The sequence below is a fragment of the Amphiura filiformis genome, chromosome 10 (genome assembly GCF_039555335.1).
Source record: "Amphiura filiformis chromosome 10, Afil_fr2py, whole genome shotgun sequence".
NCBI classification, from domain to species: Eukaryota; Metazoa; Echinodermata; class Ophiuroidea; order Amphilepidida; family Amphiuridae; genus Amphiura; species Amphiura filiformis.
In genome coordinates, this window is record NC_092637.1 from 11,275,923 (window position 1) to 11,302,270 (window position 26,348).

At 34.4% G+C, this 26,348-nt stretch overlaps 2 protein-coding genes across 2 annotated transcripts; both read left to right on the forward strand.

Annotated features, from left to right (window-relative positions):
• Nucleotides 1–6,387: 6,387 nt before the first annotated feature.
• LOC140162114 (MAM and LDL-receptor class A domain-containing protein 1-like) lies at nt 6,388–12,617 on the forward strand. The gene is made up of 4 exons (XM_072185390.1): nt 6,388–6,448; nt 9,295–9,408; nt 10,136–10,249; nt 12,343–12,617. Exons 1-4 carry the CDS (start codon nt 6,400–6,402, stop codon nt 12,345–12,347), a joined length of 282 nt encoding a protein of 93 aa, XP_072041491.1. The 5' UTR covers nt 6,388–6,399; the 3' UTR covers nt 12,348–12,617.
• A 6,723-nt stretch (nt 12,618–19,340) lies between these two features.
• LOC140161658 (uncharacterized) lies at nt 19,341–26,215 on the forward strand. The gene is made up of 10 exons (XM_072184958.1): nt 19,341–19,477; nt 21,026–21,147; nt 22,529–22,648; nt 23,082–23,177; nt 23,446–23,565; nt 24,053–24,148; nt 24,842–24,931; nt 25,192–25,287; nt 25,628–25,723; nt 26,028–26,215. Exons 2-10 carry the CDS (start codon nt 21,096–21,098, stop codon nt 26,213–26,215), a joined length of 954 nt encoding a protein of 317 aa, XP_072041059.1. The 5' UTR covers nt 19,341–19,477; nt 21,026–21,095.
• Nucleotides 26,216–26,348: the final 133 nt, after the last annotated feature.

Here is a 26,348-nt window from a genome sequence, read left to right on the forward strand (position 1 = left end):
GTATATTATTTTCCATAAATGCTCCAGTTGATCGAAGACCACAAGTGTAGAAGCGGTAAAAAAGATAAGAAAAACGTTAAAAAGAAAAAAGTAAATATCAGGATATATGTTTTGCAGAATTCCTTTTACAAATTAAGCGTACTGATAACCGTCCAGGGCGGACTATTTTCCATAACTTCCTATGCACTGGGTAGATGTCGTTCGAACAAAGGATAAAGGAAGAAGCACAAAAAGAACAAATGAAGTTGACCTAAAGGATGAGGACAAGTGTTGCGGAAGAAGGGCACGATGAGAATTAAAGTAGAAGACAAAAGAATACAACAATAGTCATGAAAACGGAAAGAATAAATCATGCACATGTATAGAAAAAAGATGATGAATTGACCCTAAAATTACGTGTGAGCTAACTTACGCAATATTATATTGTGAACTCATTATTTATTTTGTCTTGTAGGATTAACTCATCCTGCATCTCCTGAAGACACAGATGTATCAAAAGTTCGAATTGCACAAGAGCAAGAGAGGTCTATTGATTATGAAAGAAGAATTCCGGGTGAGTCACCTAAAGGAGAAAGAAGAGAAGAAATAGGAAATCAAGGTGAGACGAGATAGAAAATAATTACGTAAACAAGAATAAAAGGTAAAGGACCTAAAGGAATTATAGAAGTAGGAAGAGGGGAACTAGAGGAAAACGATGTAATAGAAATAAAACACGTAAAAGAAGAAACTTATGGAAAAATGGAACGAACAAATTAATCACTTGTAAGGATTCAGAGGAAATCAATAACATTTTGACTTGTGCGAGCTAAATTATGCAACTTCTTTATTATTATTATTATTATTATTATTATCATCATTATTATTGTTGTTGTTGTTGTTGTTGTTGTTGTTGTTGTTGTTGTTGTTGTTATTGTTGTTGTTGTTGTTAGTAATGGATGATCCACCAAGCCGGGAATCAGACGTCGAGTCCCAATACGCTACAATTGGTGATATATTTTCTAAAAAGGAAGGCCGAATCCGCCCTCGAGTTTTACTCATTATTACTGTCATTATTATTTGCCTGCTGATAATTACAGCCGTAGTAGCAGGGTCATTTATTTCCATGCAAAATAAGGCAGTCAATGGTAAGGGTTATATGTTATTTTAAAAGAAACGTTCTTCATCATCTCATTTTAAAACTGTTATATTTATTATTTATTATATTTTTGAACTGCGTGTGTTTAATGTTTTTAAAGAGTGTTAGTGTTAGACCACTTTAACATATTGTATTTATAGCTTATTGGGCCAGCTGGGGCCCTTTTAGTCAATGCAATGTGGTATGTGGAGAAGGTATAATAACAAGAACACGAATGTGTCTGGATGTAGAAGGTACCGGAGGATTATGTGAAGGTCCAGTGAATGAAACTACTTTGTGCTCTTCAAGACCATGTGGTATGTTCTATGCTAATTGAATAACACTAGTTCAATTTTGTTGACTTTTTTCTTTGGTTTGGAAAACAAACGGTAGGAGCTCGTATCGCGGTAGATATTTTTAATGCCAGAATCGAAAAGAATAGTTTCAAAATGCCTGATAAGGCTTTGCTATTTTCCAATGATCCAAGGTATTAAACATCGGATGCTACTAACTTAACGGCATTGTCAATAATTCTATAAATCAGAAAAACTATAAAACATCGATAATCAGTTTTTGGGGAGGGGCCATTTGCCCCACCCGGACCCTGTTCTTGGACATTTTAAACACACACCTTTGCTGTAATTTAAAAGGCCCGCCTTTTTGTGTGATTTGGCAGTGTTCATAGTCTACTGACTTTATGCTAATGATGATACGTAATCATGTGTGTGATTTTTTTTACATGTGTTGATTGAAAGACAAAGGTACAGTGTTTATGTGATCATTGAGAAATGCCATGAAAATAATCCATTTATGGCGTCACAAGTCAACTCTTATTACATACTGACCGATCCTCGTATAACAAAGATTTCTTTAATATTGAATCCTTTGTTTTCACAAGGTCATATACAATCAGATTAGCACACAATAAATAGGCTCTTGATTGAATAAGATATTTGGATTTCTAAAGGTTAGTTTAATTTCAGCATATCACTATACTTGTTTTACAAACATTGTATTTAGTCATATTTTTGGCACTATTTGGATTTTTTAAAAATCATACTATGATGCTTTTTCTGCATTTTTTTTTATCATGCAATACACCAGCAAGAAAGACAGAAGCGTCCATAACGAAAAAAGCATTCGATGCCATAATTGGAATGACAACTGATCACGGTATGTATCTATTAAATCTATTCATATCTACATTTCTCTGAAATTGCTGTGTGTTTTGAAGGTTTAGAGTATATATCTTGCGCCCTAAAAGTATCCGAACACTTAAATCAACATCCATTTCTTAAAGACACTAGAATTTAATTGCAAAATTAAGTAGTCGTGTTGAGGAAGCATGCATTACTGATAGACCAGCTCACTATAAAAGTTTAGAACAATACTACTTTAGGGGCTGTGCAATAATAGCCCAGGGGAGGGTTAAATTGCTTTAATATGCAAATTATCCTGCTCGCTGCACTCGCAACATATATCTGGACCAAATAAGGTGTGCAAATTGGGCTCCCAAAAATTTGGCATGTGCAAGGGGAGGCAAGCGATTTTTGGCAGGCCGAAGGGGGGGGGGGCAATAATTATTGCACAGCCCTTAATTGTAATATTACTTTAACGAAGTTAGATGTCGTGTCAAAGGCCACCATACAGGGTGTATCAAAATGATTGGTACCGGGCTATGTGACATTTTTAAAAATATATCAAAAATATAAAATTGCTAATTAATATAGTTTTTGTACTATAAATAGAAAGGGGCATATGTTAACTTGTTGATCTATTAATCTGAAGTTGATAGGTTGATGCATCTGGGAGCTATTGTCATTTAAACGAAGATCGATGTAATCATGGTTTGACTTACATAATACAAGAGGAATAGGTTCACTGCTTGAACCATTTATTGCATACATACTCTTCAATATCTCGCCTCAGTATACATAACATAAAATTGCTTTACACATGCTTTTAGAAAGATAGTTTCTGAAGTCCATGCCTTACGACTCTGGCAGTGTGAGGTGAAGCCCTATCTTGAAAGAACTTAACACCTGGGATGGGTCCATTCTGTAACTGCCCATATCAAATTTTGAAGCATTGCAAGTTATAGCCTGTTTGCATGGGATACGCCTTGCTCTTAGAAACTGTCTCCTAAATCTTCTCTGCACTTCTTCATAGCTTCGTGTCGACCAGTAATTCTTAACTATGAATGCACACTGAAGTGTGGAGCCATTCCAATAAATTTTACCAGGTCTAAACTAACCTACACTGTCTACAGTCTATAGCCATTCTGCCACACCATCTACTTAGTAATCTCAATAATACAATCAGTTCAGTTCAGTTCAGTTTTATTTTCATCTCAACACACATACATATAAATAACATGAATAAAAAAAAAAAAACATTTTGTAATAAATTAGTAACAATGCAATGCCAAATAATTTATAATTGAGATACCAATATTAATATTACAAAATAATATTTTAACAATGTGGTATGAGAGATGTGGATGCCACAGAAACGCAAAGCGTGTAAAGTTGTGGCACCCATTTGAAAGTTACAGACAAGTCTATAGCTTAAATACAATATTCGATATTTATAAGGTTACAAATTCTATGAATGCCATAGACAGACAACATAAAGTCCGAAAAATCAATGAAGCATAAAATGCGAACTAAAGCAGCGCAGTAAATCCATCATGCAGGAGAAAGCACTTTAAACATCATCATGTAAATATCCATTGATGAGGTGTGGGTTTTAAATACTGTAGGAGACGGATGAGTTTAAGGGATTGGTCAAGATCATTCCAGAGGAGAGCGCCATGTGTTTTGATGGTGTTGCTAGCAAAAACCGTATTAAATAATTGGATGTGAAAGTCTTTAGAATGTCTGGTATCGTGTGTATGGATGTCGTCATTAGTAGTAAAGAAGTTGTCGTAGAGGTCATTTGGTAGCATTTTGTAATGAAATTTATGCATAAAAATGCTGTTTGAAATTTGAAAATGTCATGGATCTTAAGGGCATTTAATTGGTGGAAAAGTGGGTCAGTGTGGGCGAGCCACAAAGAATTTGTGCACGTCCTAACAACTCGTTTTTGTGGGAGAAAAAGAGAATCCAGATTGGCGTTGTTTTTATCTGCCCAGACAATTGCGCAGTAAGTTAAATAGGGAAGCACAAGTGTATTATATAAGGTTTGCAAAGAGGCCTCCGGTAGAAAAGGGCGGACTTTACGTATAATACCATTATATTTTGACACAATTTTAGTGATGTGTGTAGTGTGTGATTTCCAGCTGAGGTTATCATCAATAAGTAGGCCTAGAAATTTGGTAGTATGAACCAGATTTAATTCTGTATTATCTATTAGTACTTTTATATTGATTTCAGATTTATTATTGTATTTATTTTTAAAAAGCATATAATTAGTTTTTTTGATGTTTAGTGAAAGTTTATTTAATTTAAACCAATTTGATATTAAAATAAGCTCAGCATTAATGATTGATTCGAGGTGATGGTGATCTTCATGCGAGAAAAGTATGTTGGTATCATCTGCGAAAAGGATAAAATGTGGGATTTTGGAACACAGGGAAGGTCATTAATATATAATAAGAAGAGGAGGGACCAAGAATTGACCCTGTGGAACTCCGCAGGTGATATTCGTGAGAGGAGAAACTGCTTCATTAAATACCACACATTGTTTCCTATCACTGAGATAATTTCGAATCCATGTATTGGCCAGACCTCTGATACCATAATGATCGAGTTTGTTCAAGAGGATGTTGTGGTTTAAGGTATCGAATGCCTTACTGAGGTCAAGAAAAATGCCTGCAACATGATGCTTTTTATCAAGGTTTTCTGCAATTTTGCAATAAAGCAAAACAATTTAAATTACCGCCCTGGATGGTGTTGATACACAAACTTCTTTCACCCCACCTAAATTATTCAAGTCAATAATATTACTCTCAAGCAATAAATATTGATTGTAACATTTATATATATGAACGAAGAAATAGGCAAGGAAAATATTAAACATTTCCATGATTTTCAACATATCATCCTCACAAGGTATTTGCAGTAAAAAAGAGCTTTGAAATGGTGCGCTACTGATCCAGCGTTACGATGAAAAGTGTAAAAACACCTACTTTCCTTTAGAATCATGTAACTTCTGAATAGAATGTGCTATCTTTATAATCTAAAATTCTTAGAGAAGATAAAACTACTATAATTACAAATATTTAAACAATTAACCCCAAACTGGCACTAAAAATAGTAAACAAATTCGGCAAAAAATGAGAAGTCTTCGGTACCAATCATTTTGATACACCCTGTACGACATCCAAACCCCGGAGGGCGTTGGTCTAATGTAATTACTGATAGATGGAGAATTTTTAGACTCTATGTATATAATTTTTTTATTAATAACCAGATTTGAGATCATGTTGAATATATTTAATTTTGAGTAGGTGTTAACATCCATTGTTCTATAGGCCCTACATAATAACGAGGGCTTAAAAAAGTCCACTTTTGGCCAAAATGAGTTCACTATTAGGTATGTTTATGGATACTCTTCCAATAGTGAACAAAGAGGGCGTCATAGCAATGTCAATAGCGCTTATGTGCATAAGCGATTTTTATATTTTGTTCCAAAAGTGGCTATGTCCAGTTTTTTGTGCCAAAAGTGGCTATGTCCAGTTTAACGTAAATTTTTCCTAACCAAAAGTGGCTATGTTCTTTGTATTACAATGGCATGTGATAGGTGATAATAATAATCAATTCAAAGCAACACTTGTGTTTGTAAAATAAAATAGAAAAATAATAGATGACAGCTGAACTGGCTATGTCCAATTTCGGCCATTTTATGACCCACCCAGGGAATTAATAAGTATGAGACAATAGCATTAACTTTGAAACAGTACTGGTAACAAATATCTGGAAGATTATTGTTTATGTTAGATTTTCTGATTTTTCAGTTGTGATCAAACTTTCAAACTCCTTTTTCTCAGAATGCCATTTTTGGATATAAGTGGTTCTGGCTCAAAGCCCTCGTTGAGAGATAGCAAGATTAGTCAAGGACAAAAATGCTACCTGACTTGATTGGGTAACAACTTATCATTAAAAAAGGGAAGTCCCAGTGGTAATATAACAAAGATTCCTTTAATTTTGAATCCTTTGTTTTCACAGGGTCACGTTTATGCAATCAGATTAGCACACAATAGCTTTGGATTGAATAAGCATTTCATGCATTTTCTGTATTTCTTTTTATTATGCACTACACCAGCAGCAAAGACAGAAGCGTCCATGACGAGAGAAACATTCGATACCACAATTGGAATGAAAACTGATCAAGGTATGTAGTCACCCAAAATCTATTCATATCTACATTTCTTTGCAATTGCTTTGTGTTTTGAAAGATAAGAGTACTCTCCCGACGAAATGTCTTTCCGCAGTAACAATTGTTGAATTTTTAGTAAATAATACTAACTTGAAACCTATTTATTTACTTCAACATCATCTATAATACCTTTAATCCATTTTAATCAACTTTTCAACATCAAAATATTGCTGGAAAATAACGAAACAAACTTTCTTATGATCTCATGAAAAACCTGTACAAAATCACCATAGGAAAAGTTGCGGCGCTGTGCTTAATTAGCTAATTATGACGTCAGTCCTTGACGACCACCATAACAACAGATGACGCCCGGGGTATTTGAACTCTTTTTTAAAACATGTGATGCATAACAAATGATCAAGGTTATGAATTGTGATACTAGAGGAATAAAGGTATCCCCCGATTACAACGGATTAGTAATATTGTTATGCGATTATGTTATTTGCCACGATCCAAAAGAGAAAACTTCCATTCAGTTAATATCATGCAGCCTAACTACAGGGATTTCCTATCTAGCAGCGCATTTTAAAGCAACGCAGCTGTTATAAATACGCCTATAGCTTCAGAACCAATAATTATTTTCACAATATTTTAATATAAAAAGAAGGATGATTTATTTACGTGCATATTGATACCCAATTTGTCCAATTTTGTTCAATATTAACAATACTGCAGTGTTTTGAAAGAAAAATACCCGTATTTGAAAGTTGCAGCTATTTGTATTGATTTGAAGTAAGCGCGAAGATAATGGCAGGCTTTATGTGAGCTACAGGGCTGGCATAATAACCATTGAGCGCTGTAAACTGCAACTTTTAAATACGAGCATTTTTCTTTAAAAGCACTACTGTGTTCTTAATATTGAACCACATTTGACAAATGGGGTATCAAAATGCGCGTAAATAAATCACCCTTCTCTCTATGTTGAAATATTGTGAAAACAATTATTAGTTCTGAAGCTATAGGTGTATTTATAGCAGCTGCGTTACTTTTTGTGCAGACTTTAGTTTAATGTCGATTTCCAGAATTGTTCAGTTTAACATCAGATCAGGCTCATAATGCCAAAAATTACCGATCAACCCGTGAAATTGTAAGATTATTGAATATTGACGAGGGATCTGTTCGATATAATTTGAGAAAAAAGGAGATTCATGGCTCAATGGACAATCGCCCGTAATCTGGACGGCCGAAAAAAAACACCACCAAGATAATAATAACAACCGAACCCAAATAGCGTTTGTATCAAACATTGTTGATGATGACCAGCAGTGCAGTCGGGATAACTGCAAGTCGATCATGATAACTTTTTGATACCAAGAGGATATTGACGTCATAATGAGCCTCATTAAACAGCGCCGCCACTTTTTTCAATGAAATTTTACTGTGTAATTTACCCCAAAATAATAAGGATATTTTTTCTTTCTTTATTTTTGTAATAAATGAGGGTTCCCGGTTCCTGCAATTATGAATATTAATAATTAAATGATTTATATTTTAGTGACAGTTAGGTTTGATACGTTTTCCATTTGTAGTATCATTACAATTTAACATTTTCTGCGGGGGTATAGGGGGTGCGGAAAGACATTTCGTCGGGAGAGTATCCTGTACCCAAAGAGTATCCGAACACTTGAAAACAAACGCCATTTCTTAAAGACAATGTTCTTGAGATACTGAGAAGTGACACACTATTCTACTCAAACGACAGTGTTTACCATGTCATTACCAAGGAGAGTGTTACTATCTCCAGCGAGCTGTCCAGTAATCAAGAAGAGACAGACACAAAATTAGCCCTTCATGCTTCTTATACCTGAAATGCGATCCAAACGGCACAGTAATTGTTAGAAACCAGTCCGGAGATGTTGACATCAATGTAAATTATCATAGCCCTGATTACAGACGAATGCGAACGAGTGGTTATTGATTACAACTGTTATACAAAAACATCTAAAACATAGCCATTAATATCGTAAAACAGTATATTACAACGTCAAAGAGCGTACAGCACTATATCCATGTGTACAGTAAGCCAAATAATTAAGGTACCAGTTACGTTCATCCCCTGTATATCCTTAACAAAGGCAGATATGTCATAATTGGAACCAACAGCCAAAAGCTGCATCTTTTAGTGCGAATTTAAGACCTCATTCTTTGAAATTGTTCAAGAAATAAAGACACGACGATCCAAAAACCCAAGGAAGATGCAAATTTAAAAGTTGCAGTTTGCCACATTACATGCCCTATTGATTTGCACACAAAGCGTTCGCGAACAAAATAACTCGCGCCGTGGTTTCATTGATTAGCACGAAAAACTAGCGTCGTGCTTTCATTGATTAGAACACATAAGTGCAACTTTTTATTTCGTATCTTTATTAGGTTGTGGATCACTGTTTCTTTAATTCTCAACCAATTTTAACAAATAAGGTCTTAAATCAGAGCTAAAGAGTACAGGTATCGGCTGCTTGTTTTAATTTTGACACATTTGTCTTTATTTAGGATATACAGGGTAAACACAACTGCTACCTTAATTCTTTTGCTTACTATAATGAAATATTAACGAGTTAATGTTTTAATGGCAAGTAGCCCAATTACTATCGTACATAAACTTTGACCCCCCATTGTTAAAAAAAATAGTGTCAAATCACGCCGTTATCCAATTGAGTGGCACAGCCCATTACAAATCGATGTATCGATCGAACGGGTTTTTATAGTTTTGCTACGATATATGAGATATGCCAATAGAATTATCAAATATAATCATCTGAATGTGACATGCTAAGAATAATATTCTTTGTTTATTTCAGCAGCTGTTTGCAGTGCCGTTTATGACTTCACATGCCGCAACCTCAACTGCATTTCTACTGAATTAACTTGTGATGGAAAAGATGACTGTGGAGACAATTCAGATGAAAATTGCCGCGGTATGTACCATTACGCATGTGGGACGACCTCCTAAAAAATCCTAACAAAAGACAAATAAAACATGAACTCCCTGTGCATGTGCATCTTCCTTTTTAGCTCGATAAACACCTTGTTTTGAAACAAAATAGGGTGAAGTTGCAGAAAGTTTGCGCGCTCCTCCCGCACTGGCCCAACAAATACCATTTTTCACTTCATTATTGGCTAACAAAGTCTGAAATTGCACAATTTTCGCGCGCAATTGTCACTTTCATATTAGCCCAACCTCTGCGTCATGGGCAGGGTTACGCAGGTCCCATTCCTTTAGAACAAATCATGTTTTGTCTCAAACATACTGTAATTTGTTTGTTTTTGAGATGTGACCAACCGACGCAGGAGAGTGTGCAATGACATTAAACAAATTTTGTTAGCCTTATCCAGACGGTATAGGGCACGTGACACGTGACGTACGAGGCAGACGAAACTAAAAGGCTAATTATTATAGGGGCACTTTGTCGTGCCCCAACGGGTTTAGAATAACAACCATTGGTTGAATGATGAGAGATTATTCCCGAGATGTCCCAGACGCACCCAAAAGGTCACAACTCAAACTGTGGTGTTTCTATTCATTGAAAATGTTAGGTTAGTTGCATGTAGGCCTACATGTTGATCTTATGCACCCTTATTAACCTATAAATATTATAACATGTCCGTGTCCAGTAATTTTTTTCTTGTCGTTTTCTTTTGTAGGAAGTTGTGGTCAATATGGTTTTGAGTGTAATAGTGGCTATCCTGAATGTATATTTTTTGAGCTAGAATGTGATGGATCTCCTGATTGTAATGATGGCAGTGATGAGGAAAACTGTAAGTAGGTTATATTCTATATATATATGCCATGTATTGGACCTTCAGACCAATGTTAGCTGTAATGTATTTGGACGAATCAGATTCAGATTTAAGGAAAAGGGCATTGTCAGCAAAGGAGCCAGGGGGCCTTCTAGCGAGGTAGATCCATTGTTTCAAAAGGTGACGTGCACAGATTTGTTTGAAATTGATACAGAATGTCTAGATGGGCGAGACAGAATTGATAACCGTGAAGAAGAGTATTTGTCTTGTTTCAAGCGTATCTTGAAAACATCTTTAGCCCTCCTATTCCCATGTTGATTTTTGTTGCCCACTTATCTTGTTAGATTTCTGCATCAGTTTATTTGTTTTTGTTTTTTGTGAGCTGATTTATAGAGATGTGTTTTTATTAGAAAGCGGTATAGAATTAGAATAAAATAAACAGAATTTTTGCCTTCTTTTAAGGTGCACATAAATCAGTTTTATTCTATTTAAGTTTTTTTCAGGGTTGTAGAGCGGGTTGTAGAGTACCCCAAGATTTTTCATCCGGTATAAAAAAACGTTTGTATTCACATGAATCATGGAAGTAAGAGACATGGAAGCTGGTCGATCCAACACCTATTGAATTATTTACGTAACATTCTATAGAGGGTACGTATCAAGCTATTGTGATAACAATGTAGTCAGCGTGTCTTTGATGTGGATCAGACTTGCCGCCTTTGTTGCCAGTTCGTTTATTTACAGGTTTATTATTTTGAGCAAAAATCGTGTTTTTCTTGATTATGTTTCAAGTATGTTGTTTTTATTCGGAAAAAAGTGACAGGGATGTTAGATTTGTAATCCATAATTACAGAAATCCATTCAAAATATCGATTTCTGCCCTATACTTACAGATTTTCTTAAACTTCAAAATATTGGAAATCATGCATTTACGTCTAAACCGCCAATTAGCGGTAATAATTGATATGCATACTTGGCACATGCTTTACATTATAAAATGAATCCCGCATCTATTTGTGTGCCCGGGGCTGCCCGAAATTGCTGTTGACCAGAATGTTCCAGAGTCGGGTATTATCTTTACATTTTGCGTAAAATAAATTGTATTTCATTTCGTTTTCTGTTTTAAAACTGCTATCTGAAAGTCTAGCATATATATACATTTAATCGGTAGGTTTTCACATAATTACATACTTTTAATAAAATTCTATAAATTAAACTGATAGCATTCTGACCATTACGTAGGGATTTTATAAAATCTGTTTGTGTTCATAAAACTAGTCATGCACTGCGGTAATATAACACAGCCCATTGTCAGGACTCTGGTGCACCAGAACGAAATTACAACGCATTGTCTATGGAGCAGTGTAATACACATAATCATGCATAACTCGCGAACGCAAAATCGGAATCAACTGAAATTTTGGGAATAGGTTTTTTACGTGGATATCTACTGAAAAATGTCATAAAAAGAGGATGCTAGAATCACGAAATACTCCTTTAACCAAGCAAACATTGTAGTAATGGGCCAATACTGGTAAATAGAGTCCAATACTGGACACCGGTATTGGACCCATAAATGTTTGAACACCGGCGTCTAATTGGGGTAGTATTGACAAATTTATATTTTCTGGCTGAACTTGCCAGTATGTGGGTAAGAGAGTGGGAGTCATGAAAGAGTAAGAGAGAAAGGGGGAAAGAGAGAGAGCATGCTTAAAATGGTAATTTTTACTTGGCCAGTTTAACATCAGTATTGGCCCAGTCCGACGTTGGTATGCAAATATGTATTGGTCCAATCACGGGGTCCAGTGTTGGCCCAGTTAATGTTTGCTTAGAATGCATTTCGTTCCCTGCTCTACCTGTAATTTATATTCCTTTTCAAAATTATTTATTTATATACCCCATTAACATGATTAATGCTCTATGGTGTTTTTGTTATGGTTTCTTCTATAAATTCAGGTAAATTTTAAGCTTATAATATGACTGATAATATATATAAGGTGCGTTTGGTGAGATCCATATTGTATGTTTTCTTTCACACCATTAGCTCCATGTAAAAGGAATCAAATTTATGGGTAAAACATTTCACCTTTTTTTTTATTTGCACAATTTTACAGGTTAACAACTCAACCAGGCAGTGGACTATCAACAGCCTCAGTGGAACCAAACAAGGATGCCCTGTCATATAGATGTGCAGCTGCATTTAATTATGTTTCATCACGTTGTATTCAGATTGTGTGCATTTGGATTAAATTGATAGTCGAATGGCAACGTTTGCAGAGCATTTTGTCGAACATGAGAGCGCATCCAGATCGCATTTTGAATACGCGGAATGTCCTTCTGATATCAAACAATTTAGATTTTTTTAAATTCCCGATATAATACAAATTTTATGGCCATTTTTTAAAAATTGATATTTTTTAGAATTTTGATATTTAACAGTCCTTGATGTAAACTTTATCAATCTATTGATATGTACTTAAAGTGTATGTAGCTGGAAGGAAAAGCCGTCCATCATTTGAAACTTTTGAACTTTGAAGATATATATTTTTTTCCCAAAAAGTACCTAACAAAATTTTGGAGTTGAACGGCCATGACTACTCCGACACGTCTCAAAATATGCAGCAGAATCCATTTAATTATCATTCATTTCAGAAGAGCATAATAAATAACACATCGAAAGTCCCAAAAAATGTAAGCAGTAGAGCAGTGCCTAATTTGTATATATCCAACAATTTCCGGGGCTTTTGATATATTTTTATAAGCTTTTGGGAGATGGACGCATGTGAAGCTGGTGGGTGATTTCATAATTTGACTGGGCTATTAACATATCTATTATTAGAGGCTGGAGAGGCTAAAAACAGCCATCTAGCCATTTCAGTACTATTTAACAAAAAGGCTTGCGATTCCCAAATCTAGTTATTGTAATATTTTCTGGAGTAAACAGGGTGGAATGCTTTCAGAATTGGGCTGAGAGGGCTGCTCTTTAATCGGAGAAAATCACGGTCACAATACAAGAGTAATATCACTCTTAAATCTAAACTCAAGGAAGCCCAGAACCGACGTTCCATTCTGTCCAAGAGAGCAATAGATTGGGACTAAGTTCCCACCTGTTGACTTATCCTAGATAATCCACTGCAGCATTCAAAAAATAATGTTTAAATGATCCCGCCGCAGCTTCATTACCCGTTAAGCTTGTCATAATACTGTCAGAGGTCCTCTCACGCCTTGAAAATGCAAACTCTGTTGCTGGGCGCACGTAGAGTAAGCGTTTACAGTGTCGCCAAAAAAGGCTGTGCGGTTAGTTTTTAATTGTAGCTGAGACCAGCCCTCTGCCGGCTTGTTGCAGGAATTGCATTGCATTGGCTCCCTGTTAACTCTCTTCACGCGGGTGTCGACTGCAGACGACATGTATTTTTTTTTTAATTCAACAATTTCAGAAATGTAAATTTTCATGACCATATTTGGAATCGGCATGAAAAATGCATTAAAATGAGTACAAATAAGACTAGTATTGGTTCAGTAGTTCTTAAGATAGCTCTTGATATTTTGAGAAAATATTTCAACACTTTTTCCGTTGAAGCGCATGACTAGCACGCAAGTCATTAATCGATTTCAGTATAAAATCCTGTTGTATATGTATCTATGTTGAAGCTCCTTCTTATTTGGAAGAGCTTATCTGTTTACGAAGAAGTAATGGTAGCTAAACACGGACTTCGCTTTCCCTCCGTATTTGGAATAAAATGCCCAGGGATATCCGTGAAGCAGAGTCTGTGTTTTGTCAAGCGAATCTTGAAAACATCTTTATTCCCATCTTGATATTTTGTCCACTTATCTTATTGGTTCTCTCACCCCTCTGAGCTGTATCAATTTCTTTGTTTTATGACCTGATTTATAGAAATGATTTTATTGTAAACCGACATTATTCACAGTACAACGCTTTTAATATGTGTTTCTATTTTAAGTTTTTACCAGGGTTGTAGCTTTTTCATCCGGTATAAAAAAAACGCCTGTGTTTACATGACTTACGCTAATCATAGGTCCAGACGTTGTTCTCTTAGTGGTAAAATATTTACCCCATGACTTTACATTGGGGTAGGGCCGACCATCAAAATGCCAAGGAGGCTGGTGACGCTCGCCATATATAAATCCGTGATTTTTATTTCGATCTTGTGTAAATCTTATTTTAACTACTTTTGTACATATTTGGCGAGTGCGCGCTTAGATTATGACGTAACAGCGATATTATGTTGGAAATATTTGTACTTATTTAAAATATCATTGGATAGCAGAGATCCATAGCTATGTATTGGTACCATAGGTGTAATAATTATAGACAAATATAGGGTTTAACCCAGCCTTTGTACAAGTGTTTTGTTTTGCAAAAAAAAGGCAATATCGAGGGTTGAGAACTAGAAAGCCTTAACTCAAGAAATGACATTTAGAAAAACAAGATTTAATATTTTTACGAACTAAACATATTTACAACTCACAATGTAAGTGTCTGATTTAACTCGGTTTTTTCCTATAAGTTGTATCCTATTCATTATAACAAATGTCAATTATGATTAAGAATAATGGAATTTGATATATTCTTTAGTATTCCTTTAAGTACTGATGTAAGTCTTTCTGGCGCTAACTGAAATCCATAATCTGTGGATTACGTCTTCTAACTTTCAATGTTATTAATCGAGGGCTCAAAACCAGAAACCCGTAACTCACTATGACCAGATCTCACAAAATGAACTTAAAGTTGGCTCTTTGGTTTGGTCTTCCTAAATCAATATTTTCGTCACAATGTCTTTTGTTTTCTATTGAATTTTGTCATGATTAAGGGATCTAAAATGAGCGTTTATTGCGTTTCGACAGTATTTTTTGTGGGACATGAGAGCACCTCAGACCTATCGAATTGCATTCTGAATGCGAAGCATGTCTTTCTGATGTCAAATAATTTTCATTTTTTGAAAATCACATTATAATACAAATTTTATGACAAATTATAAAAATTTGATATTTTTAAAATTTTTGATATATAACAGTCCTCGAAGTAAATTATATAAATCTAATGACATATTCTTAAAGTGTATGTAGCAGGGAGGAAAAGCCGACGGTCAATTGAAAATTTTGACCTTTCATATTGAAGATATGGATTTTTTCCCAAAAGACCTAATTTTTTTTGGTGTTTTGGGAAAAAAATCCATATCTTCAATACGAAAGGTCAAAATTTTCAATTGATCGTCGGCTTTTCATCCCACCTACATACACTTTAAGTATAAATCAACAAATTTATAAAGTTTACTTCAAGTACTGTTAAATATCAAAATATCAATTTTAATGATTTGCCATAAAATGTGTATTAAATTGCGAATTTCAAAAATCAAAATTATTTGATATCAGAATGACATTCTTCGTATTCATAATGCAATTCGATATGCCTGATGTGCTCTGATGTCCCACAATAAATACTGTCCAAACGTTCATACCCCAGCCCTTAATGGACTGTATCTTCTATAGTGCCGTGACGACTTTATGCTCATTTTATGTGGCTAAGTAGAATTGTACTGTATCTGCTATATGAAGTTTGACTGGCTTAAAGTTTTAAGACTGGAAGAATCTGTGGGTGCTGGTGAATATTTTGGTACCAAAATCTCACAATGGCCAAAAAGTGAGTAAGGTTTTCTGGTTCTGAACCCTCTATATGTTCGTTATGCCTTTTGCTCTTTAATTCACGATATACTATTACTCGTCTTTAAGACAAAAGTAGATTTTGATTTGATTTTTATATACATGCAGACAGACATTAAATTCTTTGTTTTATACCAAAACACTTGCACTATAAGCATCTATCGGGCTGTCCATTATTTAAGTCACATTCGTTATAAGATAGATGTTACTTGGCACAAATTGAATAAGGAAGACTTCTTAAAGTAAGCATATCACCTCAAAAATAAGCGCAGCAAAAACACGTTATTTAATGTTTCTTTAAAGCTTCATTAAAGCATCAAAAATCAAAAAACGGAATAGAAATCGGTCAATGCATTGTGATGTAGTGTCAATTTTAGGATGCTCATAAATGAAATGGAAATCTGCCACAAATGGCTATAATCACAAAATTGGCACATTTCGAGATTTTGAAGGTTTATTTGGACGCTTGCTTGAAAAAGCAGCGTTAATTTAAGTACCACAGGATAAATGACTATCTTTTCTGACTTCGTCAAAGAAAACAAAATCTAAAAATCTATCATTAAATTATTATGTAATCGTGGGTGCGCGCTGGTTCGAATCCGAACGGTTCTGACTTTTTCTCTCCTTTATTATAATGCCAGTTTGTCTGAGCTTCATTTCTTTAATTATTATATATTTTCTCAGGCATGAATCCTCTGGATCCTCGCATTTAATATTTAATGTCTCATATTGACTGATGTCCTGCTAGGGCACAGCAGATAGGCCGCCCTCTCTAATTATAATAAATTATTACATTGGCCGTGAGATATTTTCGAGAGAATAAAGCCACTACATGTTCAATTCGCCGGCATATCCGCCATGAGCTGTTATGGCGTGTGGTGGTGAACTCAACGACATGTAATCGTGGGTGCGCGCTGGTTCGAATCCGAACGGTTCTAATTTTTTCTCTCCTTTATTATAATGCCAGTTTTGTCTGAGCTTCATTTCTTTAATTATTATATATTTTCTCAGGCATGAATCCTCTGGATCCTCGCATTTAATATTTAATGTCTCATATTGACTGATGTCCTGCTAGGGCACAGCAGATAGGCCGACCTCTCTAATTATAATAAATTATTACATTGGCCGTGAGATATTTTCGAGAGAATAAAACCACTACATGTTCAATTCGCAGGCAGATCCGCCATGAGCTGTTATGGCGTGTGGTGGTGAACTCAACGACATGTAATCGTGGGTGCGCGCTGGTTCGAATCCGAACGGTTCTGATTTTTTCTCTCCTTTATTATAATGCCAGTTTGTCTGAGCTTCATTTCTTTAATTATTATATATTTTCTCAGCCATGAATCCTCTGGATCCTCGCATTTAATATTTAATGTCTCATATTGACTGATGTCCTGCTAGCGCACAGCAGATAGGCCGCCCTCTCTAATTATAATAAATTATTACATTGGCCGTGAGATATTTTCGAGAGAATAAAACCACTACATGTTCAATTCGCCGGCAGATCCGCCATGAGCTGTTATGGCGTGTGGTGGTGAACTCAACGACATGTAATCGTGGGTGCGCGCTGGTTCGAATCCGAACGGTTCTGATTTTTTCTCTCCTTTATTATAATGCCAGTTTGTCTGAGCTTCATTTCTTTAATTATTAAATTATTAAAATAAATTAACCAAATATACTATATTAGCAATTTCGGCCAATCTGCAGACAAATTAAAGCTGAAAAAATGACTAATTAATATGCAAAATTGATGCCAATAGAAAACCGTACATGGTATCAGGGTGCGGTTTTTTGCACACATATGTATACAAAGTTCTTTCAATTGATAAAAAAATACACAAAAAGTAATTAATTATGCAAATTAGCTAATTACAGCTAATTATGTATTCATGATATTATTATGTAAATTAGGCATGAGTAATTTTGGGTTTTTTCAATATTTAATGAAAGTCTTTTCATTCATCATAGATTTGTCAAGTATGAACCTTTTATGATGTTGAATAAGGAAACTGCAGTTAATTACTTTAATATAATACAAAAAAATGCAAAGTTTGGCATTTTGACGGTGTCTGGAATAGAATTTTATTTTTTTTCTGTAAACATGGTATGTGTCACCATTGCTCAAAGCCAAATCCGAAAAGTAAATATAAAAATTCATTTGCAATGAGACTTTAAATTAACATTTTGTCATCTGGATTAACATGGGAGGGCAAACGGTAAAACGAACCGCTATTCCACTCTACCGTGTATACAAAAATGGTGTGGCCTTGGACACACACAATGGCTTAGAGCTATTGTGGTTTGTAATATTACTCCCTCTAAATTCACTTTGATAATATTATATTTCAACTCGTTTTCCTCAAGTGTGCCATTCGTTGTCGACGGAAATAATTTACATGCTAAGAAAGATTAGTATTTCAGCTAAATGGTGGTAGGTTGTTTTTTTCAAACAGTCTTTATTTATTGATTCAACAATCCATAAAAACAGGTAGTAGCTCTTAAAGGAAACAAAATTTATTTTTTGAAAACCCGATGGTAGTCAAAGGTTTCACACACCATATATTAAAAATTCAAACAACTGGGATGAATAGCACATATGAGGAAACTAATTTTTCGACATGGATGTGTGCCAAAATTGAACAACTTTGATGCGCGCGCTTTTCAATTTACTGTTATGCTTGCAAGCACAGTGTGGCAGAATAATTGAGCAGCCACTGTGACATACCTACTTAAAGGCTGGACATGCATATGGAGCTAAAACGAAGTCTGATCCAGCATTAAGGTGTTTGCTGGTTCCCACTGACGTGTGATTGATGTGCACAGAGAACAGGCAAACGTGCAAAAAACAAACGCAAAACAAAAGCATTGATTAAAAACACAAACAAATATACAACAAGAAAGCTTGTTTTTTTTTAGTTTGTAAATGTGTCTGTAATTTCCTATATTACGGCGTCTCGGAGTAGTCATAGTCGTTCAACTAAAAAAAATCAATTTTCATTGTCTAGATTAGGGAAAGTAATGAAAAGAATAGTGATGGAATGCAAAAAAAAATTATAAATTGCTTAATATATTTTGGTTCTTGAGACATGTGTCGTTTTATTGAGATGTTTTATATTGACATTCTTTACATCATAACTTAAGAAACACAAGACCTACAAAAGTGAAAATGTGATATTTGAATTCATTGTCAAGATTCTTCTACAATAATGTGTGCCATATGTCATTACTATTCACAAGATACCACGATTCGATAAATTCACAACAGTAACTAGGCTTACTGAGTTTAAGCCACATACATAACATAGGATCAACACCTTAGTTTCTTTATGAATTACTCGGTGAACCTGAACGTCGTAAATAAAGAAAAACCAATAAGCACGTACATCATGCAATAAATGGTTTTATTATACTGAATGTTACTGTGTTATGAACCATGCTTTATTGTTATCATGTGATTTCAGCAGCAGGAAGAACATGGTACCACTTTTGGTAATCTCAATTACAAATGTAAGCTTGTGGTTTCATTCGACATATGAACATTTTTATTTTAAAGACTTAACGGAAGAGGTAAGATTGTTAGAATATGTTGTAAATTTGGTGGGAAAAAGATCAGTGACCAAACTCACAGAGACAAACAATTCCAATTTTATTTAAAACTTCCACTGTTTCCGGTTCCAGAGTGGTGAACTTGGTATGTTTATCATTTCCTATTATGCATTAAAAATTTAGATGTAGTAACCCAGCAAACACAAAACGTTTTCGACATCATTCGCAAAAGGTTATAAAAGGTTGTCAGAAAACGTTTAAATGTCGGGTTATATAAAGGGGATACTAAGGGTATAAAACGTTTAAAAAAAAGTTTTTGATAATCTACTGCTCAGCAAACAGAAAATGTTTTTTCAGAAAACGTTTACATGTCGGGTTATATAAAGGGTATAAAAACGTTTTAATAACATTCCAAAAACATTCTTGAAAACTTGATACAAAAATTCTAAACAGAATGTTATTTTGGGGTTGAAAAAATATTTTGCGAAAAATGTTTGCCCAAAATATTTTCAATAACGTTTTTAAAACGTTTTCATGACCTTTATATAACCCGACATTTAAATGTTATAAAAAGGTTTTGAAAGAAACATTTTAAGAACATTTCTGTGTTTGCTGGGTTCAAATATTTTAACATAATGTTATTTAAGTAATGACACAATATTTGGCAAAAAATTTTTTGAAAACATTTAAAAATATTGTTGTAGTGTGTTTGCATACAAAACGTTTTAAAACGTTATCATGACCTTTATATAACCCGACATTTTAACGTTATTAAAACGTTTTTACCTGAACCAAAAGCCAAAATATAACTTATTTAAAACGTTTTTAAAACGTTTTTGTGTTTGCTAGGGAATCATAGGTAGACTTACACAAATTAAAATTTATGCAGAATGCTGCGTGTGCTTGAGTGAGAGCAAACACATTTTAACTAGAAAATTAATATTTAAGAAATATTACATAGTGTTATGCTATATTTAATGTATATTCATATTTTCTATTTTTTATGTCTTATGTATCAGATTTCCTCTGTATTGCATGTGCTCCGCACTGATAACAAAAGAAGACTCAATGAAAAATAAATAAATAAATAAATAAATAAATAAATAAATAAATAAATAAATAAATAAATAAATAAATAAATAAATAAATAAATATCCTTCATATACATTTCAACACAATTTTTGAGAATCTAGATAGGTAAAGTACTATATTGCTAAAAATTATAAAAGTGCAAAAAATATATGGGTATGGGGAATAATGTCATGAATGTCATGAATGCAGTTTGAATTTGACGGATTCCTGCATGCCCCTTTAAAAATTTCGCCCTAAAGACCCATCGAGTTGACCAGGCAAACTTTCAAGCAACCCAATTAAGTAGGCTTAAAATTTAATCAAGTCAATGTTCACCTCTATACCACCAAACTTTGCACAGCTCCCAACTTCATGTGTTTTCCAGATATTTGGAGCGGCCTTTAATATGTACCTGACAGTTCCATTTGTCACCCAGGTGCAAATTCATTACGGTGTGTTTCATTATAATATATTCCAACTCTCTTTTTCTTCTTAAAGAAGCCTCAGACGACGTAACTTTAAAGAACCATACATTTCGCTTGATTTAAAGGACGGATATACAGATGATATGGAAAATGAACGGGATCACATTGATTCTGATTATGAGAGACCAATACAGGGTACGTATAAATATCAATCCAGCGAAACACGCTCTCAGAGAAGGCACAAAGGCTGTCACCAAATATACAACCTCCAAGTAAACGTGCTTTGCATAAAAACAAACGGCTCTTTTCAGAGCCACCACAACTTCTACATTGCCACTGCTCCATTCTTTGCTACTGGAGTTAACGTTATGGTTATATTAATTTCAAATAAAACGGTCAATATTCTAAATCTAAGAAAAGAAATGAAACCTACTTACTTCATACTTATGGGACCCTAATGTTAATCCCAATTTGGTTAATGAAATTAATATCCCACGTGTTCCTTTAAAAGCAAGACATAAACTTGTGATAGGCACAATTCATTAAAATAAAAGCAGAATTTAATAGAATTCCGAACTGGCCTTTTTTTCTGCCTTTTCTTTCTAAATAAATAATTTCCCTCTATTTTCCCCACTTCTCTTTTTTTTTTTTCGTTTAATTTCTCCTTCTTTTCCTTTTCCTCTTTATCCTGCTTTATTCTTTATCTTTTTTTAAGCGTCTGCTTTATTCTTTTTTCATAATCTTTTGACCTTTCACGTTATCTTTCATTTCAGTAAATTGAGTACTTGATCCTTTAAGGGTAGACGAGGTATTGTTGGTCGAAGCAATCGAAGCAAACTAAAAATCGATTTTCATTATCTAGATCAATATATTAGTAAAAATTAACACCTTGATGTTTTGTAAAAGTTAATTCTACAAATCGTATACTTTGCAAACTTGCTTGATTTATTGTTGTTAATGAGTTACGTACGTTTTACAAAAGTCCTGTTGTTTCAGCCCTCTTTACAACGTAACTCAAGAACCGCAGCACCTATAAAAGTATATCTGTGATATTTTAACTCTTCTACATGCTCGCTATGAATTGAGCAATGCAGTTTTTGCCAAAGCTCACTACCTTTCGTAAGATGCTGTGAACTACCAAATCACAACAGTTAATTATTAACCTTAAGACACCCAATGAGTTAACAGCTCCTAAATATTTGATATAGACTAATTGGGAATAACATCGATATCGTTTCTCATCTATTCTACTTCTTCAGCGGCTGTTTCATCATTTTGTCCTCATTCTTAAAGGACACGTAGGATACTATTTTCATTAACCAAATTGTAATTAGCATTAGGGTCCCCATAGTATGAAGTCAGTGGGTGTGATTTCTTTTATTAGATTTAAAGTATTGGCTGCGTCTGTTTGAAATTATTAGGAACGTATGGGGCATTGACAATGTAGAACCTGTTAATGAGTAAGGTATTTGGGGCATTGGCGATGTAGAATATGTTAATGAGTAAGGTATTTGGGGTAGTGGCAATGTAGAACTTGTTAATAGGTAAGGTACTTTTGTTTTTCTTGAAATACCAGTTCATCCAAGTACGCAAATAGAAGAAACCCGTGATGAGTTAGGGGATGGCGGACCAAATTATCAGAATGGCCAGCAAAGGTCTATGTCCACTGATAATGATTATGAGAGACCAATACGTGGTATGTAAACATCGGTTTTTGGTTCACATAAATAGGAGGTATTAGTACAGTATTGGTATTCAATTGAATTCAATTCAAGAAATATATTCAATTCAATTCAATTCAAGAAACATGTATTAGGTGTTTGAAGGGAAAGATGAAGAACAGAAAGGTGAAAAAAAAACAGGATGGAAAAGAAGAAGAAGATAGACGTAAAAGAAAGAAGACGCATGAGTGGACGATGTTATAGGCCTCATACAAAATTAATACTGAACAGAAATTTAATTATGAAAGAATAATACAAGTCAGCTATGAAGAAAAATAAATGAAATGAACAAGAACGAGACGAAGAAGATGAAAGCAAAAGTAGAAGAGAGGGAAGGGGATGAAAATTAATGTGTGCGCACATATGATAAGATCTCCCAGTTATTGTTTACTTCTGTTTGGGTTGCAGAGTCAGCTACTCAATCTACTAAAGAAGCAGATGGCTCGAGTGATATACCTCCACAAGAGCATGATAGGTCTATTGATTATGAAACAAGAATACAAGGTAGGCCTTCCATTAAAATGGAAGCGATAGGTCAAGCTCATTAAGATAAAAAGAGAGATTCATACAATTCCGATTTAGCATTATATACTTGTGTAACTTCTGTAATTACTGTTTACTTGTTGTTGTCTTGAACATGTTGAAGGGTCGAAAGAAAAGTGCAGAAAAAGGATGAAAGAGAGGGCTAAATGACCAGCCAAGTTTGGTGAAGCTGATGAAAAAATAAATGCAGAAATCTCTGATAGTGACTTTAATAATTTTTTTTTTGAAGGACCAGTTCATCCAAGTACGCAAATAGAAGAAAACCATAATGAGTCAGTGGATGGAGGACCACATTACCAAAATGACAGGTCTATGTCTACTGATTATGATTATGAGAGACCAATACGTGGTATGTAAACATTAGTCTAGGAGAAGGCCAATATAAGACATGGGTATTGTATAATAGTACCCCCTCCTGAGTTTCTCTGGCACAGATAATCCGCGAAGTTAACCAAGGTCATTACCACTGCCTATACCTTATTATGGGACCTAGAGTTATGCCTGGTTCAATTTCAAATGAAAACGTGTGTTTTAGAAGGAGGAGGAAATGATGAAACAGTCGCTGGAGAAGCAGAAATATATAGACGAAGAGAACAATATTATTCCTACTTGATCTTACTCAAAAAACTAGTTCCTGTTAAATCATTTGGTGTCTTGCATGATAAGTACTCCAACTACTGAAATAAGAGGGAACGTGAAAGGTCAATGTATTCTGAAAGAAGAATAAGCTGCCAAATGTAAGGAAACAAGATAATATAAAGCAGAATAAAGAATAAAAGTTTGTGCAGATTTGAGCAATCTTTCATGTTATTGTTTAACTCCTTTTTGTTTTGCAGAGTCAACTGCTGCATCTACTAAAGAACCAGATAACTCGAGTGATAAACCTCCACACGAGCAAGAAAGGTCCAGTGATTATGAAACAAGAATACAAGGTAGGTCAAATGAACAGAATGAAAAGAACAAAGAACCAATGAAAGAGAATATTTACTGTAAAGAAGAAAAGGTAGAATAATGAGGAAAAGGAGAAACGGAGACAAGGAACAAAATGAGGAATGGAGAAATAGTGGAAGTGATGTATTAAAAACGAGACAGAAATAAAGTAGTATAAGGTAAGAAATAAACTGATAAAAAACATTTAAAAATTAAACGATAGGTATAATAAAAGCTGATTTAGATAAAAACGGAATTTAATACAATAAAAATAGCAGATATATGACTCAAATGATCGAATTTTGCAAGAACAAGAAATGTCTGTTACTAATGAAACAAGAATTTAAGGTAAAGTAAACAAAGAAGAAAGGAAAGTAAAGGAGAAAATAAATCTAAAGAAGGATATAGGGAACAGAGTGAGGAGAACAGTAATGAGGCTAATGAAAGGTGAAGTATAAAATGTGAAAAGAAGAAGGATCGGAAGAAGAAAAAGAAACAAGGAGAAAAAGAATAGGAGAAGAAAAAGTCAAAGAGAATATACGTCTGCTGTTAAGGAATACGGTATTATGATATTAACAAAAGGGAGATGAAGAGCAAAAGGAAAAGTAGAAAAGAGGGAAGAGTGTGAAAAATTAAAGTGTGTGAAAATTTGAGTAATTATTCCAGTTCTTGTTGAACTCCTTTTTGTTGTGCAGAGTCAACTTCTCCATCTACTGAAGCAGCAGATGCCTTGTGTGATCGACCTCCACCAGCGCATGACAGTGATTATGAAACAAGAATAGAAGGTAGGTCAAATGGACAGAATGAAAGGAACAACGAACAAGGAAAAGTGGCGAAGGAAAAAAGACGAATACGATGACTAAAGGGATGAATGAAAATATGACTTGGATTATGGATTAAAAGATTTAAGGGATAAAAAGGAAAGAATACATCATGTTATGAACAGGTAGAGAATTAAAAAGAAGAAGATGAATTGGTCTTAAATTTGCATCTGAGCTAACATATGCAGTTATATTGTTAACTCGTTATTAATTTTGTCTGATAGGGTTAACTCCTGCATCTACTGAAGACACGGATGAAGTAAAACTTCGAATTCCACAGCAGCAAGAGAATCATAATGATTATGAAAGAAGAATTCAGGGTGAGTCCGCTAAAGAGAAAGAAAAAAAACATAAGACGAAAAAATGGCAAAAATAAATTGATAATGAAGGAAACGATCAAGAAAGTTATCTAAAAGAAAAAAGAAGAGTAAAGAATAAGAAACAAATACACAAATAGATAGGAGAGGAAGAGGAAAATAATGGTCGAATGCCTCATCTACTGAAGACATCTATGACTCAAAAGGTATATTAAGGTATTAGGGGAAAACGGTGAAAGTGGGCGCACAGTTTAAGGACAAAAAGGACAATTTCAACTAGGTCAATGAACTACGTGAGCGTAAAATTGTGCAAATATCTTTTTGCTCATTGTTTGCCTGGTAGGTTCAACTGACCCGTCTACTACGCAGGCATATGACTCAAATGATCGACTTCCACAAGAGCAAGAAGTGTTTATTGATTATGAAAGAGGAGTACAAGGTAGGCAACTGTAAAAGGAAAAAAATAAATGGATATATAGAAAAGAAAACAAGAAACGAATAAAAAAGAAAAAAAAACAGGGGAGAAGAAAAAATGAAGAATGAGACGTAAAAGATAATGAGAAGAAAAATGAGGAATGAAGGAATAATAAGGAATGATAGGAATTAGGTTTAAGTATAAGGAGAATAGAAGATGAATTAGAAATAAACACACATTTTGAAAGTAGGAAACATACAACAACAACAAAAACAGAAACAATTATTTAATCTATTAAAGAATATTTACACTCATCTTTACATTGAAGGGCCGGCTAATCCCAGAGCTGCTAGTGCTACGTCCATAGAAATGAAGGAGCTAGATACCTCAACTGATTTAAGGCCACGAAAGAGGGCGATTTCTAATGATTATGAAGGAAGGATTGTAGGTGAGTCATTAAAAAAAATAGAGACTAATTTGGGTCAACTCCTCCATGTACAGAAGAGAGAGGCATAGCGCATAATGATTCAAATGGTCGAATTCCACAAGAACAAATTAGTTTTATTGATTAAGAAAGAAGCATTGAAGTAGGGGGGAAATGGAAAACTAAGAAGGGACAAAAGAAAAGAAAGAAAGTAGAGAAGTAAAA

Bases quoted from the DNA above. Each gene is read 5' to 3' on its own strand.
- LOC140162114 (XM_072185390.1), top strand. From the start codon at position 6,400: ATGACGAGAGAAACATTCGATACCACAATTGGAATGAAAACTGATCAA. The intron at 6,449-9,294 runs GTATGTAGTCAC...TTATTTCAGCAG, and splicing joins TGGAATGAAAACTGATCAAG to CTGTTTGCAGTGCCGTTTAT. The intron at 9,409-10,135 runs GTATGTACCATT...TTTCTTTTGTAG, and splicing joins TTCAGATGAAAATTGCCGCG to GAAGTTGTGGTCAATATGGT.
- LOC140161658 (XM_072184958.1), top strand. From the start codon at position 21,096: ATGGAAAATGAACGGGATCACATTGATTCTGATTATGAGAGACCAATA. The intron at 22,649-23,081 runs GTATGTAAACAT...TTTGGGTTGCAG, and splicing joins TTATGAGAGACCAATACGTG to AGTCAGCTACTCAATCTACT. The intron at 24,932-25,191 runs GTAGGTCAAATG...TTTGTCTGATAG, and splicing joins TTATGAAACAAGAATAGAAG to GGTTAACTCCTGCATCTACT.